Consider the following 18,092-nt stretch of genomic DNA (forward strand, 5'->3'; position numbering starts at 1 on the left):
CTGGGTTTCACAACTCACACTGGAGCACAGTTCAAAGTGTTCCTTTTTCATGAGAAGTGAGGGGTTTCTGTGTGGGATCACTTAAGTTAGAAAAAGACTCGCAAATATGGAATCAGAGTGGAGCGTGTAGTCGACAGTGTTGACGTCCAGTCAAAACAGTCTGAGAGTGAGATTAGAAATCATCTGTGGAAAAAAGATAAATGATGGAACATCTTCCCGGGAACGTAAACAAACGCTGTTGCCAAGCATCTTGGGATTGATGAACAGACAGGGCAGATTTTTTATTTTTAAATTTAAAGGAAGCAGTGAGAATGTTTGAAAAAAAACAGTAAACATGAGAAAATAGTGATTTGTTAACACTTTCTTGCTAAACTCACAGGGACTGCAACTAAACACTACGTACAAATTCTGGAACTATAGTTTGCCGATTCATGTGTTGACCAACGGATGGTTGCTACAGCTCTAAATCCCAGTTGTTTTTCCTTCCTTTCTGTTTCCAGGATGGCTGCAGACTACTTTTTAAGGACTTGAGGACTCTTTTTTTTGTGTGGCGACATCTTTGGCGACATCTTTTCTAATTCACAACCCCGACCAGTTTCCAGCCACGCGATGCCGGTTCAAGACCATAACAAGTGCCACAGCGAGCTCCACATCGACGCCAGCGAGAGCCCGCTGATCAGCGCCATCATGTTCGCCGCGGGCCTCTTCGGCAACGTGGCTGCCCTGGTGATCCTGGAGATCCGCCGGCGCAGAGACAAGAGGGCCGGGAACATGTGGCAGCAGTCGCTGTTCCACGTCCTCATCACGGCGCTGGTGCTCACCGACCTGGCGGGGACCTGCCTCATCAGCCCGCTGGTGCAGCTGTCCTACTCGCTGAACATGACCTTGATAGGCATGGCGCCCGAGTCCAAAGCCGTCTGCTCGTACTTCGGCGGCAGCATGACCTTCTTCAGCCTGGCCACCATGTCGCTGCTCTTCTCCATGGCGCTTGAGAGGTGCTTCGCCATCGGGTACCCCTACCTGTACAGCCGGCACGTCACCAAGAAGTGCGCCTACATCACGATCCCCGTGATGCTGCTGCTCTGCACGTTATTCTGCCTCCTCCCCTCCGTCTCGTTCGGTACATACGTACAGTACTGCCCCGGGACGTGGTGCTTCATTGACATGAACCCGACTTCGAAGGTGCACCGGGTCTACGCCAACCTGTACGCCACTCTCATGCTGGTGCTGGTGCTGGCCATAGGGGCGTGCAACGGCTTCGTGGTGTTCCAGCTGCTCCGGATGTACCGGCGGCGGCGGCGGAGCACCGGCTCGGTGATGTCGGCTCCCAGGTCCAGCGGCGAGCGCAGGACCATGTCGATAGCCGAGGAGGTGGAGCATCTCATCCTGCTGGTCTTCATGACCATCATCTTCATCATCTGCACACTGCCCCTAGTGGTAAGACGACGGCTGTTGAATACACACAAAATACACACTTGTGTACAGCGGAAGTACCGTCCGCTGACCTCGTTTCCAAAAGCAACAGCAGTTTACTGCCTTAGTTCGGGTTGATTAACATATTATACATATTACATTACATAATCAAATAACATGACGTTTTAATAACATTTTCTTTTAAATTGAAACTTTTGCACAGAAAAAGTTTGTGCTCATATTTTTGGGGCGTTTTATTGAACAAATCAATAAAGAAATGCTGCTAATATATCATATGCATATATATATATACATTTATTTTTACACTTGAAATGATTACAGCAGTTGCATGTAAATATATCATGTGCATTTCAGAGAATCAGAAACATGTCGTGCACAATACCGACTGGAGCGCTGTACTTTTAGGATGTGTCCATTTATCGAGTGAAAACTGGCTACTGGACATGACCACATACAGTATCTCTCTCTGCCAGCTTCCGCCCCAATAACAGCCAGCCGCTGAAAAACCACGACAATCTTTTTGAGACATATGTCAACATGTTACCCAGGGCAGATACAATGTGTCATGCAATCAGATTGCCAAGTTATAGACAGGAAACTGCATCGGTGCCGTTCCACAGCTGCTCATTCTGATGCAGGTATAAGGACCAGATGTTTATACATAGATATCACGAAAGTGTAGTGAAGAATAACTGAGATCAGACATTTTTTTCCAGTTCATAGAATACTCTATGAACTGGAAAAAAAGTCTGATCAAAATCACCATTTTACAAGCACGGCTGTCACAAATCGATAAGGTGCCACTTCAGTGAGGGTTCAAGTCCATTATTCATTGTTCAAGTCGATAGAGAAACTAAATAAGAGAATCTGATATATACTCTGTAAACATCCTGTATTTTTCTGAAACTAACGACATGCTTATAAGGTAGTAAAGGGAGCAGTCGTACTTTTAACAAGGACAATGCATAATTGTGAATGTCGTGTGAAGAATCCGGGATTTGATCAGTTATGTCATCGGGAACAATTAGGACAGACGAGGGTCGGTCTGAGCTGTAATTCTACACCAGCAACCTTTTCAGATGCCTTGTTGCAAACAGCCTTAAAGGGGAACAACTCTTACTTCAAGGATTCCATTACATTATTTCCATGGCTTAAGATAGTTCGATCAATATTGGTGAACTCTCAAAACCTGAAATCTGAGCAGAGGTGGATAAATGGATGATGCAAGGATGGATGGATTGATTTGATGGATGGATGGATGAATAGATGGGTGGAGAAAAGCACACATTCAACCTACGACTGACTCATCATCCACTGATCAGCCATTTAGTCGTCTCAGTAGGACTCCTGGACAATCACAACCCTGGTTCACAAATTGTCCCTTTTGGATTTCCAACATTAAATCAATAACTCTCCCAGCAGTATAGGATGTTGTGCACTTCAACACGGAGCGCGCTAAATGAAAGTGCCATCTTGGGCGCTGCTCTGGCAGGAAATGTAGAGTCACAACCTTCATTTCTGCAATGATTGCCAAACTCTGCCCCACACTTGATTTAATGGCATCCCCAACATCCCAAACACAGACCACAGACTACTTAATGAGCTCTGTGTTGTCACTGTCTCAACGCAGTCACAGTAAATTACGTACATTTTGACACTTTAAAACACATGTGCAGGTCCTTTTCATTACATTTAAACCATGTACTAAGCCACGGATTCATCCATGTGGGATGGTTTGTAATGGATTATATGAGGACTAGCACATTTGCACCTAAAGCCACGAGCCTCCTTATGATGCCACAGCGCCTCTCAAGGTCTCTGGAATATAATCATTGTTTTTCTTGTAAATCAGGCTTGTAAATTAGCTTTTACCTCCACTGCCTTTTCAGAAGTTTCTTAAATGCCCTCCTCTGTACACAGTGTGCCAGGTGCAGACTCCCGTATGCCGGGGAAGGACACTGACAAATGGCCTTTTTCCTAGTGTAAATAATAGAGAATACATTCAATATTATTATAGATTATATTTCCTCACATACGAAAACAAGGAGAATCCCTTTTTATTCATCAGATATCCAGTGACGGTAACCAGAGCTTTTCCCCACAGCAGGCAGAAGTTGCCATAACGTTGATGTCAGCCATATATTAATTCTTCTTATAATGCGAGTCAGACACACATTGGTGAATCACTCGCCTCGGCCTCTCCTCTCATATTTCCAGCCAATGGCCACATTAGCGTATTGGCAGACGTCTCCATCTGTTGCCCTGCAGGAAGACGTAGAAAACCTTTCACCATATTTCATTCAAAGCGCACATTATGTGATTACGCCGAGGAGGAGTCATCCACCCTGATGTTCACGGTCCCTTTCTTTACCGCCTTGAAGTGAGAATGTCTGAGCAGGGCATTTCTACTGGAGGACATCGGTGGACGTTTACAGCAGACATGTCTGTACATTGAGACATTTGCTGTGTTGGTGGACAAACCTGAAAAGTGTCACTCAACACTTCTGAATGATGTTCCGACAACTTGCTGCAGTTAGATGGTTTCAGAAATGTACAGAATAAATTAGGGCTGCACAGAATTTTATTTTTTTGTTTCTACAGAAAACTCATCAGTGTGTAGCCTCCCTATGTGTGCGGCAAATAGTTGTTTTTGAAAGGCCACGAATATATAGATTGAAGCAGAACATTCCGTGAGATATTTTTATTTATTTATAAATGTTGGCTTCTCTTATTGTAACTGTCTGGACACACAAGTTGGAAACAATCTTGTAATTTCTTTAATAGTACAGAACAAATAATATTACTGCTTAATCCACAACTGTGCAAAAATACCAGCTTTAAACACAATAAAAAGACAAAAAACTATTTGGTACAGCCCTGATACAATCTGCCAGGCCCAGCAGCAGTAGCTCACTCGTACATCACTCTGTATTTAGATTGTATTAGTTTTATGTTTCCTTTGTGGTAACACGCCTGCCAAGGCTACACATTCAAGTATTCTAAGATATGCATGAAATGCATAATTTAAGATCCTTATAAACACTCATGGGTGTCCAGCCAAGCAATGTGATTCCAAAGACTGAGGTCACACGCACACAGACACACAGACACACACACACACACACACACACACACACACACGCACACACACACACACACACACACACACACACACACAGAAAGATTATATTACACTTTTCTACACTGCTGTCCTTCCGTAAGCCGGTTATCTGCGATTGCATTAAACATTTAAAAAGATCACACAATAGCCTTTTGGCACAGAAAAATAGACACATTGTTTGAGAGTAAGACAGACAGGATGCATCAAAGGGATACAATTGCAACAGAGTCATGGAATTCGAATGCTGCAGTTGTAAAAAACATTTCAGGACATTGCAGTTATATATGAGAGCACTATATAAGAAGGCGGCCATCTTAATGAGTTGAAGGCATTAACCCCATCAACCATCTTTTTTATTAACTTAACAAAAACTGAGACGGCCAAGAGTGCCAGCCAATCAGAGTCTTCGGGGAAATCACAATTGAACTACCGAGCCAACCGTCACATTCTTCAAGCGTTACCGGCGTGTGGAGAACATACAACATGTATCTTTGAGACGTGGATATGTGGAACAGGCTCTCACATCGTGCTTAACCTAATGAGAAACATTGAGAGAGATGTTCGCCTCTGACTCACCTTTGTGCTCAGCACGCCAGTGTAAATATGTCCTTGAAAATGAAACTCAAGCCCCGGTTACAGACACTCCCCATCAACGCGTTTTATTACGCTTCCTGCCGGTGCCGGGAGGGGAGAATTAAAAAAAACGGCTCACGGTGTGAGCTGGATTTTCACGACCGAGCCACGGCTAAACCAGAAAATCTGTTTTAAGAGCTTTCTCCTCCGTAAAACAGCTGCTTTCAAGCAAGACCCGTTAGAGTCTTTTGCAGCCGTGTGGTTGGCGGTTGTTGTCCTCACGGCAACGGTTCTAGTTGCGTGGCTGAGCAACAGGAAGCTGGCCGAATAAGATTGGAGTGGCAACGCTGCCGCAACCACCGCCATGCCAGGATCATTGGGTGCAAGGAATAAGGGTCAATGAACAGATCCGACTTTACTTTCCCCTTTTCACTTTTATATTCATTGTTCCTCTCTGACCCCCCGGAGAGAGAAGCAGGAACTTCTAAAACCTGCAAACAAGTCCAAAGCTTCCATGGATTGTATTAATGTGCTGGTTCCAACCAGCACATTAATACAATCCATTTGAACCACAGACAGGAAGCAATGAATGAAATCAGCTGCTCAACGGCAGTTGCCATTTCCAAAAAGGTCAGCGACTCACAACAATGTGCGTGCACCACAGTGAGGTGGAATGATGTTTAGTATCTTGCCTTTAGCTCCGTCTATGGCTGCACATATTTGTCTTTTTATAAGACGGGCGTTCATAACCAACATCATATTGCATATTTGACTGTTCTGCTCCGCAAAGGCAAAACACAGTAACCATATTTGGTGAAAGCTGAGTGACTTTCTGCCATCTGTTTCACATAAAGAATATACCATAAAATGTATCATTTCTAAATCTAGTAGGCTTATATAAGACTGTTCTGATGCCACAGGGTTTCAGCCCCTGTGAGATCTATCAGTAATGTAGGAAGTAATTAATAGTTAAAAACCTTCATTATGTGTGTAAACTAACTAGCACGTCTGCCGCTGCTGAAAAGCAAACGCAGTAATTTGAATATCCTCTTTGAATTAGAGCGCCGTTCTCCGCCAACATCCTGTGTGTTCTGGGATGAGTGATAATGATTTCTGCATTTAGGAGGATAGATAACGTTAAGGTGCGTGCTTTTTGTGGAACATGCAAAAAAAGGACTTCTTATTTAGACTAAAGGGCACACACTCACTTGACGCGCTCTGGTTTCTTTCATTCAGTGACAGTAGAAAACATGTTGGTCATACCAGCCAGTGTTTGAGTAATTTAATCAGAATGTAAAAGGCCGCGAGGACAACTAGGAAGTTAACCGATTTTTCCACAGTGGAAAAGTCTGTTAACTTTTTTTAACTGTATGAGGTAGATGAGTATCTTGCTGAACTGTCAGGAACAGAATCAAAGAAAAGGTCACTGTTCACTCCTCAACAAGGGAATTCGCTATATTGTCTTCATCAGTCACCATAGTCGCATGAAATAAATGTACATTTCAAATGTAAATCAGGACGTTAACTAGGATGTGATCGTCTGTGTGCCGGTTGCGAGCTAACTGTATCCCCCCACTCTGTGTCCACCTCTCAGTTCCGGGTTTACATCAACTCCATAAAGCAGAACGAGGAGTCTCACTCCAAGGACCTGAAGGCCCTGCGCTTCATCTCCATCAACTCCATCATCGACCCCTGGGTCTTCATCCTCCTCTCCCCCAGCGTACTGCACTTCTGCTGGGCCTCGTTTTGCCAGAGGCCCCTGGAAATGTTCCGGGGCTCCATCTTCAGAACTCCCGTCGCCAAAGAGCCAACCCCCGCCAACCTGGAACTGTCCCGCCCGACGCTGGAGGACACCGAGCACTTTCGCTCTGAGGAAACTCTATGACCAATACAGCGCCCGGGATTAGAGAGAGGCCACGACTTCCCTCTCAGGGTGGTGCTCCTTAACTACTTCATGAATGTGTTTCCCTCAGCTCGCGGCCCTCTCTGTCCAGCTGACACACATTTGAACCACTTCTTCCAGCTGGCGGGCCTGCGTCTTCAATTTGTGAAAGCTCAACATCTTGCCTCCTTTGCTGCTTGTATTTTTGTGCCAGTTCATTAAACAAAAGAAAGGACGAAAAACTTTTACAAACACTAGTTACTGGAGCACTCACATCGACATGTTGTTTAGAGCACAGTCAACGAAAATCACCATAAAGTGTTCTAGCGGGTAGGGAGAAGGATTCATATGTGCCGACCAACGGGCCGATTAGCAACAGAAACGGATGAAAGCAGAGCCGTTAATATCAAATAGATGAAGTATTAAAATGACCAGCACGGTAAGGCAGGCTTAGAGACATTATTCATAATTACACCATGTCTAATTAAGAGACTAAATTCTGATTACGGTTATCGATTTCACTGTGCACTCTATGTCCATTATCACTTAGACTCATCAACAGGGTCAACCTCAGCCACTAATTCAGCTCTTAGACAGGAGAATGTTTTTGAATGCGGCCTCCAAGATGAACAAAAAGCAAAAACATTTCAATCAATGACGCTTATGTTAGACACTAGTTTGTTGGGATACACACTAATTCAGGTCAGGCTCTGATGTTAATTATGAGTAAAAAGGTGCAGTATACGGGATTCAGAGCGTAAATATAGCAGCAAACTGTTTGCCATGTAAAGATATAGTCGAGAATGAAGTCAAACCCTCTGCTGACAGCCGCGCCCGCTTTCACTGAATGCTCGTGCATGTGGGCTCATGGCTCTGGCCTGCGCTGCTATGGCGGGGGTAGAAGCGTAGCACCCACCCGCTAGCCTCAGGCTACTGCTTTTAGCTTCGTCTGCACTTAAGTCGTAGCTTGCACTGTTAGCCGTTAGCTGCGAGCTGCCAGCCCTGCCAAAATGCTCCCAATCTCTTTTACAGCACCGTTAGAAGGATCAGGTTCTTTCTGTCTGAAATCGAATGTGTGCTGCAGCTAAACTTAGAGGTGACAGGGACCCACAAACTAAAACATGGCCCGACCAGTTTGGAAAATGTTATTTTTAATAAGCTAAAATCCTGATGAACTAAATGTTATTTTATTAACACAGCATCAAATACAAGATGTCGACGATCGAGCCCGTTCAACTGAGCGTGTTTTTGTTTTTTTGTCAGCAGTCATTTTGGGATTTATTCTCTATCACGTAACCTAAAAGTTCTTTGGAAACTATGAGACGAGCGCCCTTTATTCTTACTCGTCCACTTTACGACTGAAGTGCCATTCGAACTGCGTTGCTTTTACTAGGGAACATCTTGAAATGGTATTTCTGCGCAATGTGCGTCCAGGGGCCCATCATTCACGTGGGACAAAGGACGTCCATCTAAGAGCCCAGATGGGAAAGGTCGTGATTTGGGTCACTTATTATATTCCTATTGATCGCTCAAGACATGTTGAAGCATGATGAGACAACACTGGTTTGCTACCACACCCATCAACGGATCGCGTTATGACATTATTATGACGTCAGGTACTCCACCTGCGGTTTGTTACATGGTGGATTCCTTCGGATTAAACCTTTACAGCATCTCTTCCTTGGAAATGCAATCAAATTCAAACAGAGAAGAGAATAAGCTACTGCAGATTTGCTCGTGGGATCTTTCTCATAAATCTGTCTCTCAAAAAAAAGTAATGCAACAGCAGCGTGGGTCCAGGTCAAATTGAAAGAGATTGGACCTCATGTGTTTTAAAACTGGGAGAAAAAAAGATTAAAAAAGTAAACTTTGGGGCTGCGACCCTTAATTGGAAGGTGTCTCGGGTGTGTGAGAAAGTGTGTGTGTGTTCACGTGTGCGTGTGTGTGTTGTGGGAACAGCGGTTTATTGGCCCCGCCGGTCCACCGTTGGTTCCGAGCTTGGCATGAAAACATTTGGTTGTTTACGACGGCGTCTTACTGCTTCCTGCGGTCGTCATGTGTGAGTCTGCATCTGTGTGTGTAGCTTTACCGACCCGCCGCCTTCACGCAAGTGTTGTGTTATTGCAAATATTCCCAGGTGCATGCTTGTGCGTCGACAATAGGTGTGAGCTTGCGTGTGTGCATGCATGTGTGTGTGTGAGTGAGTGACAGACAGCACTGAAATGTAATGGTGTCAAACCAGAATGCTACCTACCTAGACGTCATGTACTCTGTAATTAAAAAGTACTGTATGAAACTGAATGCACTGAATGTCTACGTGTGTGTGTGTGTGTGTGTGTGAGTGTGTGTTTTATGGCTCGTTTAAATAAACATCTCATCCACCGTATATTTGCTGTACGACCTGCTTTGTAACCCATTTCCTACACACACACACAAAGTTTGGAGATGGGTTCCAGATGTGGTGTGTCTTTCAATTAGAAGTGTGTATTTCAGTTTCTCTACGGCTGCCTTGAGGCATCCCCCGCCCCTGTCGTGTTTTCCGTCATGTGTTTGTCGAAACTCAACATTTTCTGTGGTTTAAGCTAAGTAGGCCGATGCGTGGAGGGTTAGCGTTGACCACATCAGCCTGTGTGTAGGCTGTGTCTGCACACAGGAAGTGTCTCGCGTGATCCAAGCTTTGTTTTGCCGGCCGCATGCAGTTTCGTGAGCATACATTCGCTCATTGTTTTGGTGTTTTTTCCCCTCACAAATAGGGACGCTAAGCAAATTGATGGATACTGTCAGATGATATTTTCAAAACGTTTGGCCTGATTGCGAGAAACAATAAGAGAACGATTGAAAAATTGAACAAAATTGCCACGAGTGAAGCACACAGCCCTCTTGTGTTCACCGTGGGAATGGGGATGTAAATGAATTACGCGTGCACACACAAAGCGCCCCGAACGTCTGATAGATTTTTCTTTTAGCCGCTTTTTCTTCTCGCCGCACGCCGCTAAAAGATGCTGAGGTGAGCCAAACAGCAGACACTCATTTCGTTGCAGCAACTCTTCACCAATTTCCCTCGACTTTTGCAGATTCAACCTAAAAAACGATTCTAATGTAGTCAAGTCGTTTGCTGACCGAGTGTATTCAGATTGGTATTGGCATGTCCACTGTCTTCTACTTTGACTGAAGTTATGTCATGTAGACTTCCGGTGTCTCTGCATGCTTTTTCGATAAGTCAAAGGTCTTTCATCTGATCTCATCTAATCTACTAGTATTTAACTCAGCCAAAGGTCTTTACTAAATAATTATCCAAGACATAAATAAGGACATTTAACTCACAAGTCTGAGCAGTTGTTCTTCCCACATGTATATGTATATGGTCTTCGTCTCTGGACAGCATGAAACATGAACTAAAGTAGCTGATGTGAAAGAACAATAAAAACTAATTCCTGAAGACCTCTCTCTACGTTTGGTTTCCGGATGCAACTTCTACTTCTTCTTCTACTCTGTTTACTGGCGGATTACAGCCATGGGTGCCGATGGTGCCAACTTTACTCCAAACCAGTTGATGTGCCGGCAAAAAAGGGACATTTTGAGAAAAAAATTATTTCATATTCCTTTCTATATTCTCTATTATATGTGTCCTATAGGTAAAATAATGTCCTCCATCAATGACACCTCCTTTCTAAGCTCACACCACCTAGAATCTAACTGCGGCCATTATGGGATAACCGGACCAAAGTGTTGAGTAAGTCCAACAAACCTGCACACGTCATGTGATTACATTGTAACATTGTTTCCCCCCTGTAATTACTCATAATTCACTATGTATCCTGCTGGCTCTCAAATTAATGTCCCACCAAGAAACAATTACATCCAATCGCCCAGCCAGACATCAGGAGCACATCAGCATAATTGAGTTTATTTCACGTAATTGATTAGATGATTAATCAACCCTGTCTGTTTAATTGGATCATGCGGTGTCTTCTTGTGTTGTGATTAGGTCAGAGGAAGGAAGGAACTGACTTGTGTGTCTAGTTTGTATGTCAGAGGGTGCAAATTACTCTGTTCCATAATATTGGAGGCTGACCTCTGATAGCTGTAGCGACTGTAGGGAAATTATATAAATCATATAGCCAAATTTAGTTCAGTAGTTTTCCTTTTGTGTTTGTTTTCCTTTACATGTTGAAGTCCGAATTGATGCAGATTAGCACAGTGGTTGTGTGGCAGTGTCATCAGTGCTAACATCAAGCGCTAATCTTTGGAATTTTGATGGAACAGTTTGTTTCATATTCAATATTAATGCAAATGTTTGGTAGTTAGAACTGATCTGGAGTAGATGTTTTATTTCTTATAGTCTTCAAAACACATTGTTTTAACAATTAGAAGATGCTCTCTCAACAGTCACAACCCAGGTAGAGAAAGTAACAAAAAGGGTTACAAACTTCTTGCTGCTGTGCTTTTCCAGCCCGACTTTAGATTTCCATTTGAAAATAAACACTCATCTTCTTCACCCTGATTATAATGAAGGAACATTCTTCTGGTAATAGCCTTTAAAAGAGGCTCATTAGTCCTCAAGGCTTTAATCACAGAAATCACATTCAGTCACATTCAGTCACGTTGTAAAGATATTTGAAAACCACAAAATTGTGAGCTGAGAACCGCGCTGCCTCCATTTGAAAGGTTGCCTCTTACTCTTTAAAAGTATTAAACTTACAAAGGTGCAAGATTAAACCATGTGTTTATCTGATCAAATGTAGGCCACAAATATTAGCATGGCTAGCTAACTAGCTAACTACCTTGAGCAACGAGTCGGCTAGCAACAGTAGTAACAAGTACAAATAAAATAAACTGTTGCTGTTGCTAGCTCTATCCTAAAAAACAACAACAATGACAACCTTTTTTCTTTTCTTTTTTAACTCACAAAGTTAGTGATAACTAGCTTGCTAGTGTCAGCTAATAAAATCTGCTAGCAACAGTGGTTATACTTGGCTGACAAGATAAACAGACATTAGCTATGCATGAGGAGCCTGCGTTGGTCTACTTCTGTGTAAATGTGTGTGTAAATCTGACACCATCATTATTGTAAGCTGCATGTGTGTTGTGTTAGAACGGAAAGCTTGACAGGCCTTAACTAACTAAGGGAACGGGGCTTAGCAAGTGTTGTTTTGCTCCTCCAGCTGTGAAAATACCAGTCAACGATGTTACTTAAGAGTAAAAATAAGCTCAATGAAATGTTATGTGGAAAGGGTGTTCAACATCTGTTTTGTGTCTCGTTATCTCTGAGTTTCTGGAGGATATATAAACGAAAGAAGGGGTGGATGGGGAGGTGATGAACATTTTATATGTTATACTATAAAATGAGCTCAAAATAATGCATTTTTTTCCTCCTCACATTGACATCGCATCATCATTTTCGGACTCACTTGCACACATTCATGTGCAAGTACATTTTGGAACTGACATGCTCAGTTAAATTCCGCTGCATGTGTGAGCCATGAGAGAAGCTACAAGGAAAGACGTCTCCAGCCACGGCTTCAACAGCTGCAGAGCGGAGGTGATGCACGAGGCGTTACTGCTGCAAACCTGTTCCTGTGCTTCAGAGTGATTTGGGGAATTCGAAGCCATTTAAACTCCTGATGAGGAGAGGACAAAGTATGCCCATGTGTAAATATGTGAAGGTTGCAGAGGCGGTCGCAGAGGGTGGACCCAAACGCAGACAAAAACGAGGAAGCCGCAGAAACAATGCAATGATTTAATTTAAAAAAATGCGTAAATGCTGAAGCCCAACAGGCAGGAAACAGAAGTCTAGGACAAAGGCAAACTGGCACAGAAGCTCCCAACATAACTGGACATAACATAAAAACATAACGCCGGTTTAGATGGGGACTGGGTGAAGGGGGAAGTGGAAACAGGTGAGCAGGGGCACAGGTGACTAGGGTGAGGTGAAACTAAGTACAAGGGGCGGGAGAACCAGACACATGAGGACTAACCTTCAAAACAAAAGCAGGAAACATTGAATGAAAAGACATGAAGTAAGAAAGAAAGAAAAAAGAAGAAAAAAAAGACAGTAGTTCCAAAATAGAAATAGAAAGACACTTGAAAGTCCAGTCTTAAAATAAAAGGTCAGGCAGACGTTAACCCAAACACTGAAAGTAGTTTTGGTGGTTTGACATTCGCAAGCAGACTACAAGTCAAACTGTTAAATCTACCTTGAGGAATACTTTAAAAAGACTCTCGAGAACGTTCAAGTTTCATGACAGCTCCTCCATCTACCCACTGAAGTCTATTCGGGTCATTCCTGTCTAGCGCACTGTTGAGAAAGACACAGTATGACTCAGACCGAGAGGTGTTGATCCCTGAGAGAGCCCCCCCCACCCTTCTTCTTTTCTCTCTCACTGTGAAACCACTTCCTCTGCAAAAAAAAAAGCCACAGCCACTCTCCTCCACTCTCATTGCGACATCGATACAAACTCATGCCTCATTTACAGAAGGGAAAGGCGGGTAAACACCAAGACGACGAGAGGGATTTCCCCCCCTTTTTGGTTAGAGAGAAAACAGAGGTAGGATGACCTAACTCTTAAATGTCCACTATTACACACTGTGATGACAACCCGCCTCTGGACACGAGGAGCAGTTCAATATAGCAACGCACACTTTTTGTTTTTTTAGCAGCAGCGCAATAACAACATCAAAACATCTGTGTGAAAACAGTTTCCTCGCCAAGTAAGTGACGTACCAGCATTGATGAAATATTTGAGCTTTTTTAGTGACACTGGACTAAAACCGTTGTTTAACCTCTACAACAAACTTTTTTGTTAATCCCGTCTTCTAGTATAACCTACACACACACACACACACACACACACACACACACACACACACACACACACACACACACACACCCCTTTACTGTTCTCTTTACTTGTAAATCCAACTGGCGACCACACTTTGCCTACTGTGTGTTTAAGGCAAGGAAAGGCAAGGCAAGTTTATTTGTATAGCACATTTCAACAACAAGGCGATTCAAAGTGCTTCACATAAAACCGTTAAAAGCATCAAAACATAATGCAGATTTAAAAACAGTTAAGAAATCATTAAAACAGTCAAAAAGCAAAATAAAAAATAAAAGTTGAAAAGGCAAAATAAAAGTTGAATAAAAGTTGCAGTGCAGTTTAAGTCAGTAGTAGAGTAGGTCAAAGCCACAGACATTGGTGTGAAGTAATTCAATGTTTCACTAGAGTGTGTCTCCGATTGGTGAGCCAAAGACAAATGCGTAAACCCAAAAGGGTGCATTTTAAGGCATGAAAAGAGGCCAATGCTAACTGAAGTTAGCACCTCGCGGTTGTACGCCTCCATCAACCACGTGGCAGTTTACATCCGCGTCTGTTCAAATTATGATCGATAATTGTGAAATCGAGAGTCTGCTAACCGGGCACAGACTCGTCGTGGCTAGTCCTGATGAGCAGGTGGCACCTTAGCTCCTCCCATCAGTGTATGAATGGATGTATGAATGGATATGAATGGGTGTATGAATGGGTGAACAATGACAAGTAGTGTTGAAGTGAAGAGCTTTGAGTGGTCAGAAGACTAGAACAGCGCTGTACAGGTACAGGTCCATTACACAGTAACAGTGATATCAGACAGAAGCCAGCAATCCTGTTTAAGAGACAAGGCCGCGTTTACATTCATACTAGAATAACACTGATTAGCGTGAGTGGTATTTACGCCTACGATACGAAACCACAGATACGAAGGGGAATTTCATCCCCCGCAGGATGCCTCTGTTCTGCCAAAGACAAGCCAGTGGCCAGAGTTGACTCGGTAAAAGGTGCGTTTTGTTTGTGAGCGCTCACGGGGTGAAAAGGCAGTGTAGACCACACATGTTTGTCTAGGGGAGAAGCTAAGTGTGTGCGTGGGTGTGTGTATTGGTGTGTGTGTGTGTGTGTCGCCATTTCTCTGTTTCTGCAGCTCAAACAATAAATCACTAGAGCTGCAAAGCGGCTGCTCAACTGTGTTCGTTTGGAGTATTAAAATGCTTTTAATGTGACAAACCATTAACCACAGGTGTCACCACATCACCCAGGAGTAAAATAAATGCTAACTTCATAAACGGTAAACTAAATGATTTTTTTCTGACTGACAGCTGATTTATAGCGGATATATTTTTGCAGTCCCAAAATACACACCAATAGAGCAGTTTGCATAAAAGCTACTTGACTGTTACTATAATGCCCGAGTCAGATTCTTGGAGCCACGGGATCTTCCTGAGAGTGACATAACATTGTTTCTCTGCCTCACACATCCAGTTTCACTCCCGCATGTTGGATTGGTCCTCCCCTGATTCTCTGAGAGACAGAATGATTATCCTCCCAACGGGTCCGTCTGAGAATCTAATCAGAACCAGCTGAACGTGCCTCTCATATTCCACTTGATTTATGTAACTCACAATATCATTCATGGATTCAATCAGCGGTATTTTGGATTTATCTGATCTGTAATTCTTCTAGCGTAACATTTCCTCCTGCAGGCGATCCTGAGTCACTTCTTCGTTGTGAAACGGCCTCTAAACTCAGGTGAGAATCTCTATTGTGGACGACAATGAGCCAACACCTGTGCCGAAGCCAGCCGACCAACAGAAGGAGAGCGGGAGAGTTTGTTAGTTTTGTGGAAGCAAACTCCAACAAAACTAACAAAACTCTCCCGCTCTCCTTCTGTTCATCCATAAACCCGACAACTGTGTCTCAAACAGAATACACAAACACTTTTCTGAGGTTTCGCCTGGTAGCTCACTATTGCGTACATGGATGTGTGTGTGTGTGTGTGTGTGTGTGTGTGTGTGTGTGTGTGTGTGTGTGTGTGTGTGTGTGTGTGTGTGTGTGTGTGTGTGTGTGTGGAAAGTGTGTTAGTCCTGTCAGGACCTGCTGTGATAAATGGATTAATGCTGGCAAACAGAAGGATCTGGGAGTGCACACACACAAACACACACACACACACACACACACACACACACACACACACACACGCACACATGGTATTACAGACGGTGGCCCCTTGGGGACAATGCACAAAGGGAAAAACTCAAAAATCTTTGGAAAAATGTTTTCTCTCTTTTCACCGCACCGTTCCTGCCAAATTAAATCTGTTCAATCGGCTTTCTGGAAGAAAAATAAATAAACACCGGGATCTGCAGCTTGATAACAGAAAAGAGTTTGTCTTCCCCAGAGACGATGGCAGGCGGATGCTTGTGCGGTCGTCCTGCTGATGTTTTTGTGGCCACGCTGGGGCTAAATGGACATTAACGATGTCCATTTAGTCGCATCTCTTTTCCAAACCAAACCGCCGAAATGATGAAGTTCAGTGAGGACACAGCGCTCTGGACAAGACTTAAGATGTCACATCTATGTTTCAGCTCTCACATCCGGGATTTTGTCATTCTCTCTGTGCTTTGTGTTCGGCCTTCCTCAGCGGAGTTAAGGTACAGCAAACATTCATTATAATACACAATAGCTCTCACTAGGAGCGTTATTAAACATCGTTTTCTCACACTTCCCAGACGGCAATTGAAGCCGGAAGTGTCTTAAACCTGCAGTATTTCTAATGGCCAGCAGGGGGGCGACTCCTCTGGTTGTATAGAAGTCAATAGAAATGACTCTACTTGATTTATTCCCTCAGTAAACATTGTAAACATGAGTTCAAACAGACCATAAAACAGAGGATGCTTTAGGGCGGGGCTACAAGGTGATTGACAGGTTGCTGCCACTACCAGAGCCGTATACATCTCTACTTCACTCCTCCAAATTCCAGATCTGGTCCCTTTCGTTTATATTGATGGATGCAAAAAGTCCAAGATGGAGACGACGGAAACACTTTGACTATAATGACTATTTCGATAGTCCTAATTTATATTTGGCTTTTTAGTTATCACATGCTAATCCTTTTCATTAATATATACTGTGGGCTGTTTATTTAAAAATAAATCACCTCTATATTATGAGGGGGAAACAAAGTTTTTTAGGAAATCCCCGACAGATATGAAACGAACCAGAGAGTTGGGAGGATTCCATCGATCTCCCTGACAGACATCACCGGCCTGATGTGTTCCCACACTCCGTTCATCCTGGCCCGAAAACGCCGCCACGTGACGCTGTTAGACTTTACGCTAACGGCGACCAGCAGGAGGCGCTCAAGGTGAGCTCTGACTGCACACTGTGATGTTCTCTGATTGGACCAGCTGGCGGCCTCTTAGCCATCAGATGCGGTCCCTTAGCGAGGACGGTTTAATGGAGCTTGGTAACTTGGTGTGTGTGTGTGTGTGTGTGTGTGTGTGTGTGTGTGTGTGTGTGTGTGTGTGGGAGCAGCTATTTCCCGGCATGTGTGTCAGTGACGCGATGACGTAATTACTGTCTGGTTTAAATATCGCGCACATATTCAATTTGGCTGCATCTGCACTGATGGTTTTTACAGTGATTTGTACTGCATTTCCCAGAAGTCACCAGTCAATCAAACACAGCTCCAGCACTACCACGTCTTCTCCTTATATTTTACATTATACAGTATATATAAGGAAAAGAAGAATACATGAAAAGTTAAGCATGATGGGATTCTTTTTTAATAAAAATTGTATAACTGACCATCCCATAATTAATTATATACTAAATATATACTAAATTCCTTGTGAATGATTCAGAACTTAAACTAAGCCTTTTCCTATACATCCTCTTTAAAAAGGCAAACCCATTTCCGTCATGGTTTTCTTTTCTTTTTTTCAATATTTTTCTATGACCAAAAACAAAACAAAACATTTCTGTGTAATATGTACGTTGATGTACAAAGTCCAACTTCTATGAGATCATGTGACGATACAATATACGGTAGCTATTAGGCCCGAATGCCGCTGCACAGTGGGGGGCATTTCCCTGTGAAAACCAACTTCATCAGAGCAGAAATTCTCTTATTTTGGAGGGAACATAGAGATGTACAGCTGGGTTGATCTTGTTTTTGATTTTGATTTTTTTGCGTACATGTATCAGTCAAAAGATGATGTGTCCGCAGCAGTTGATTCATGCCAGGTTTTGGTTTGTCGGTGCAGTTTGG

At 43.3% G+C, this 18,092-nt stretch overlaps 1 protein-coding gene across 1 annotated transcript; it reads left to right on the forward strand.

Moving 5' to 3' along the window:
- Nucleotides 1–609: 609 nt before the first annotated feature.
- On the forward strand, nucleotides 610–7,013 carry ptger2a (prostaglandin E receptor 2a (subtype EP2); the record flags this gene model as incomplete). The annotated part of the gene is made up of 2 exons (XM_079236840.1): nucleotides 610–1,437; nucleotides 6,723–7,013. The coding sequence occupies 2 exons, from the start codon at nucleotides 610–612 to the stop codon at nucleotides 7,011–7,013; spliced, it is 1,119 nt and encodes a 372-aa protein (XP_079092966.1).
- Nucleotides 7,014–18,092: the final 11,079 nt, after the last annotated feature.

This window comes from Taurulus bubalis (assembly GCF_910589615.1).
Source record: "Taurulus bubalis genome assembly, chromosome: 21".
NCBI classification, from domain to species: domain Eukaryota; kingdom Metazoa; phylum Chordata; class Actinopteri; order Perciformes; family Cottidae; genus Taurulus; species Taurulus bubalis.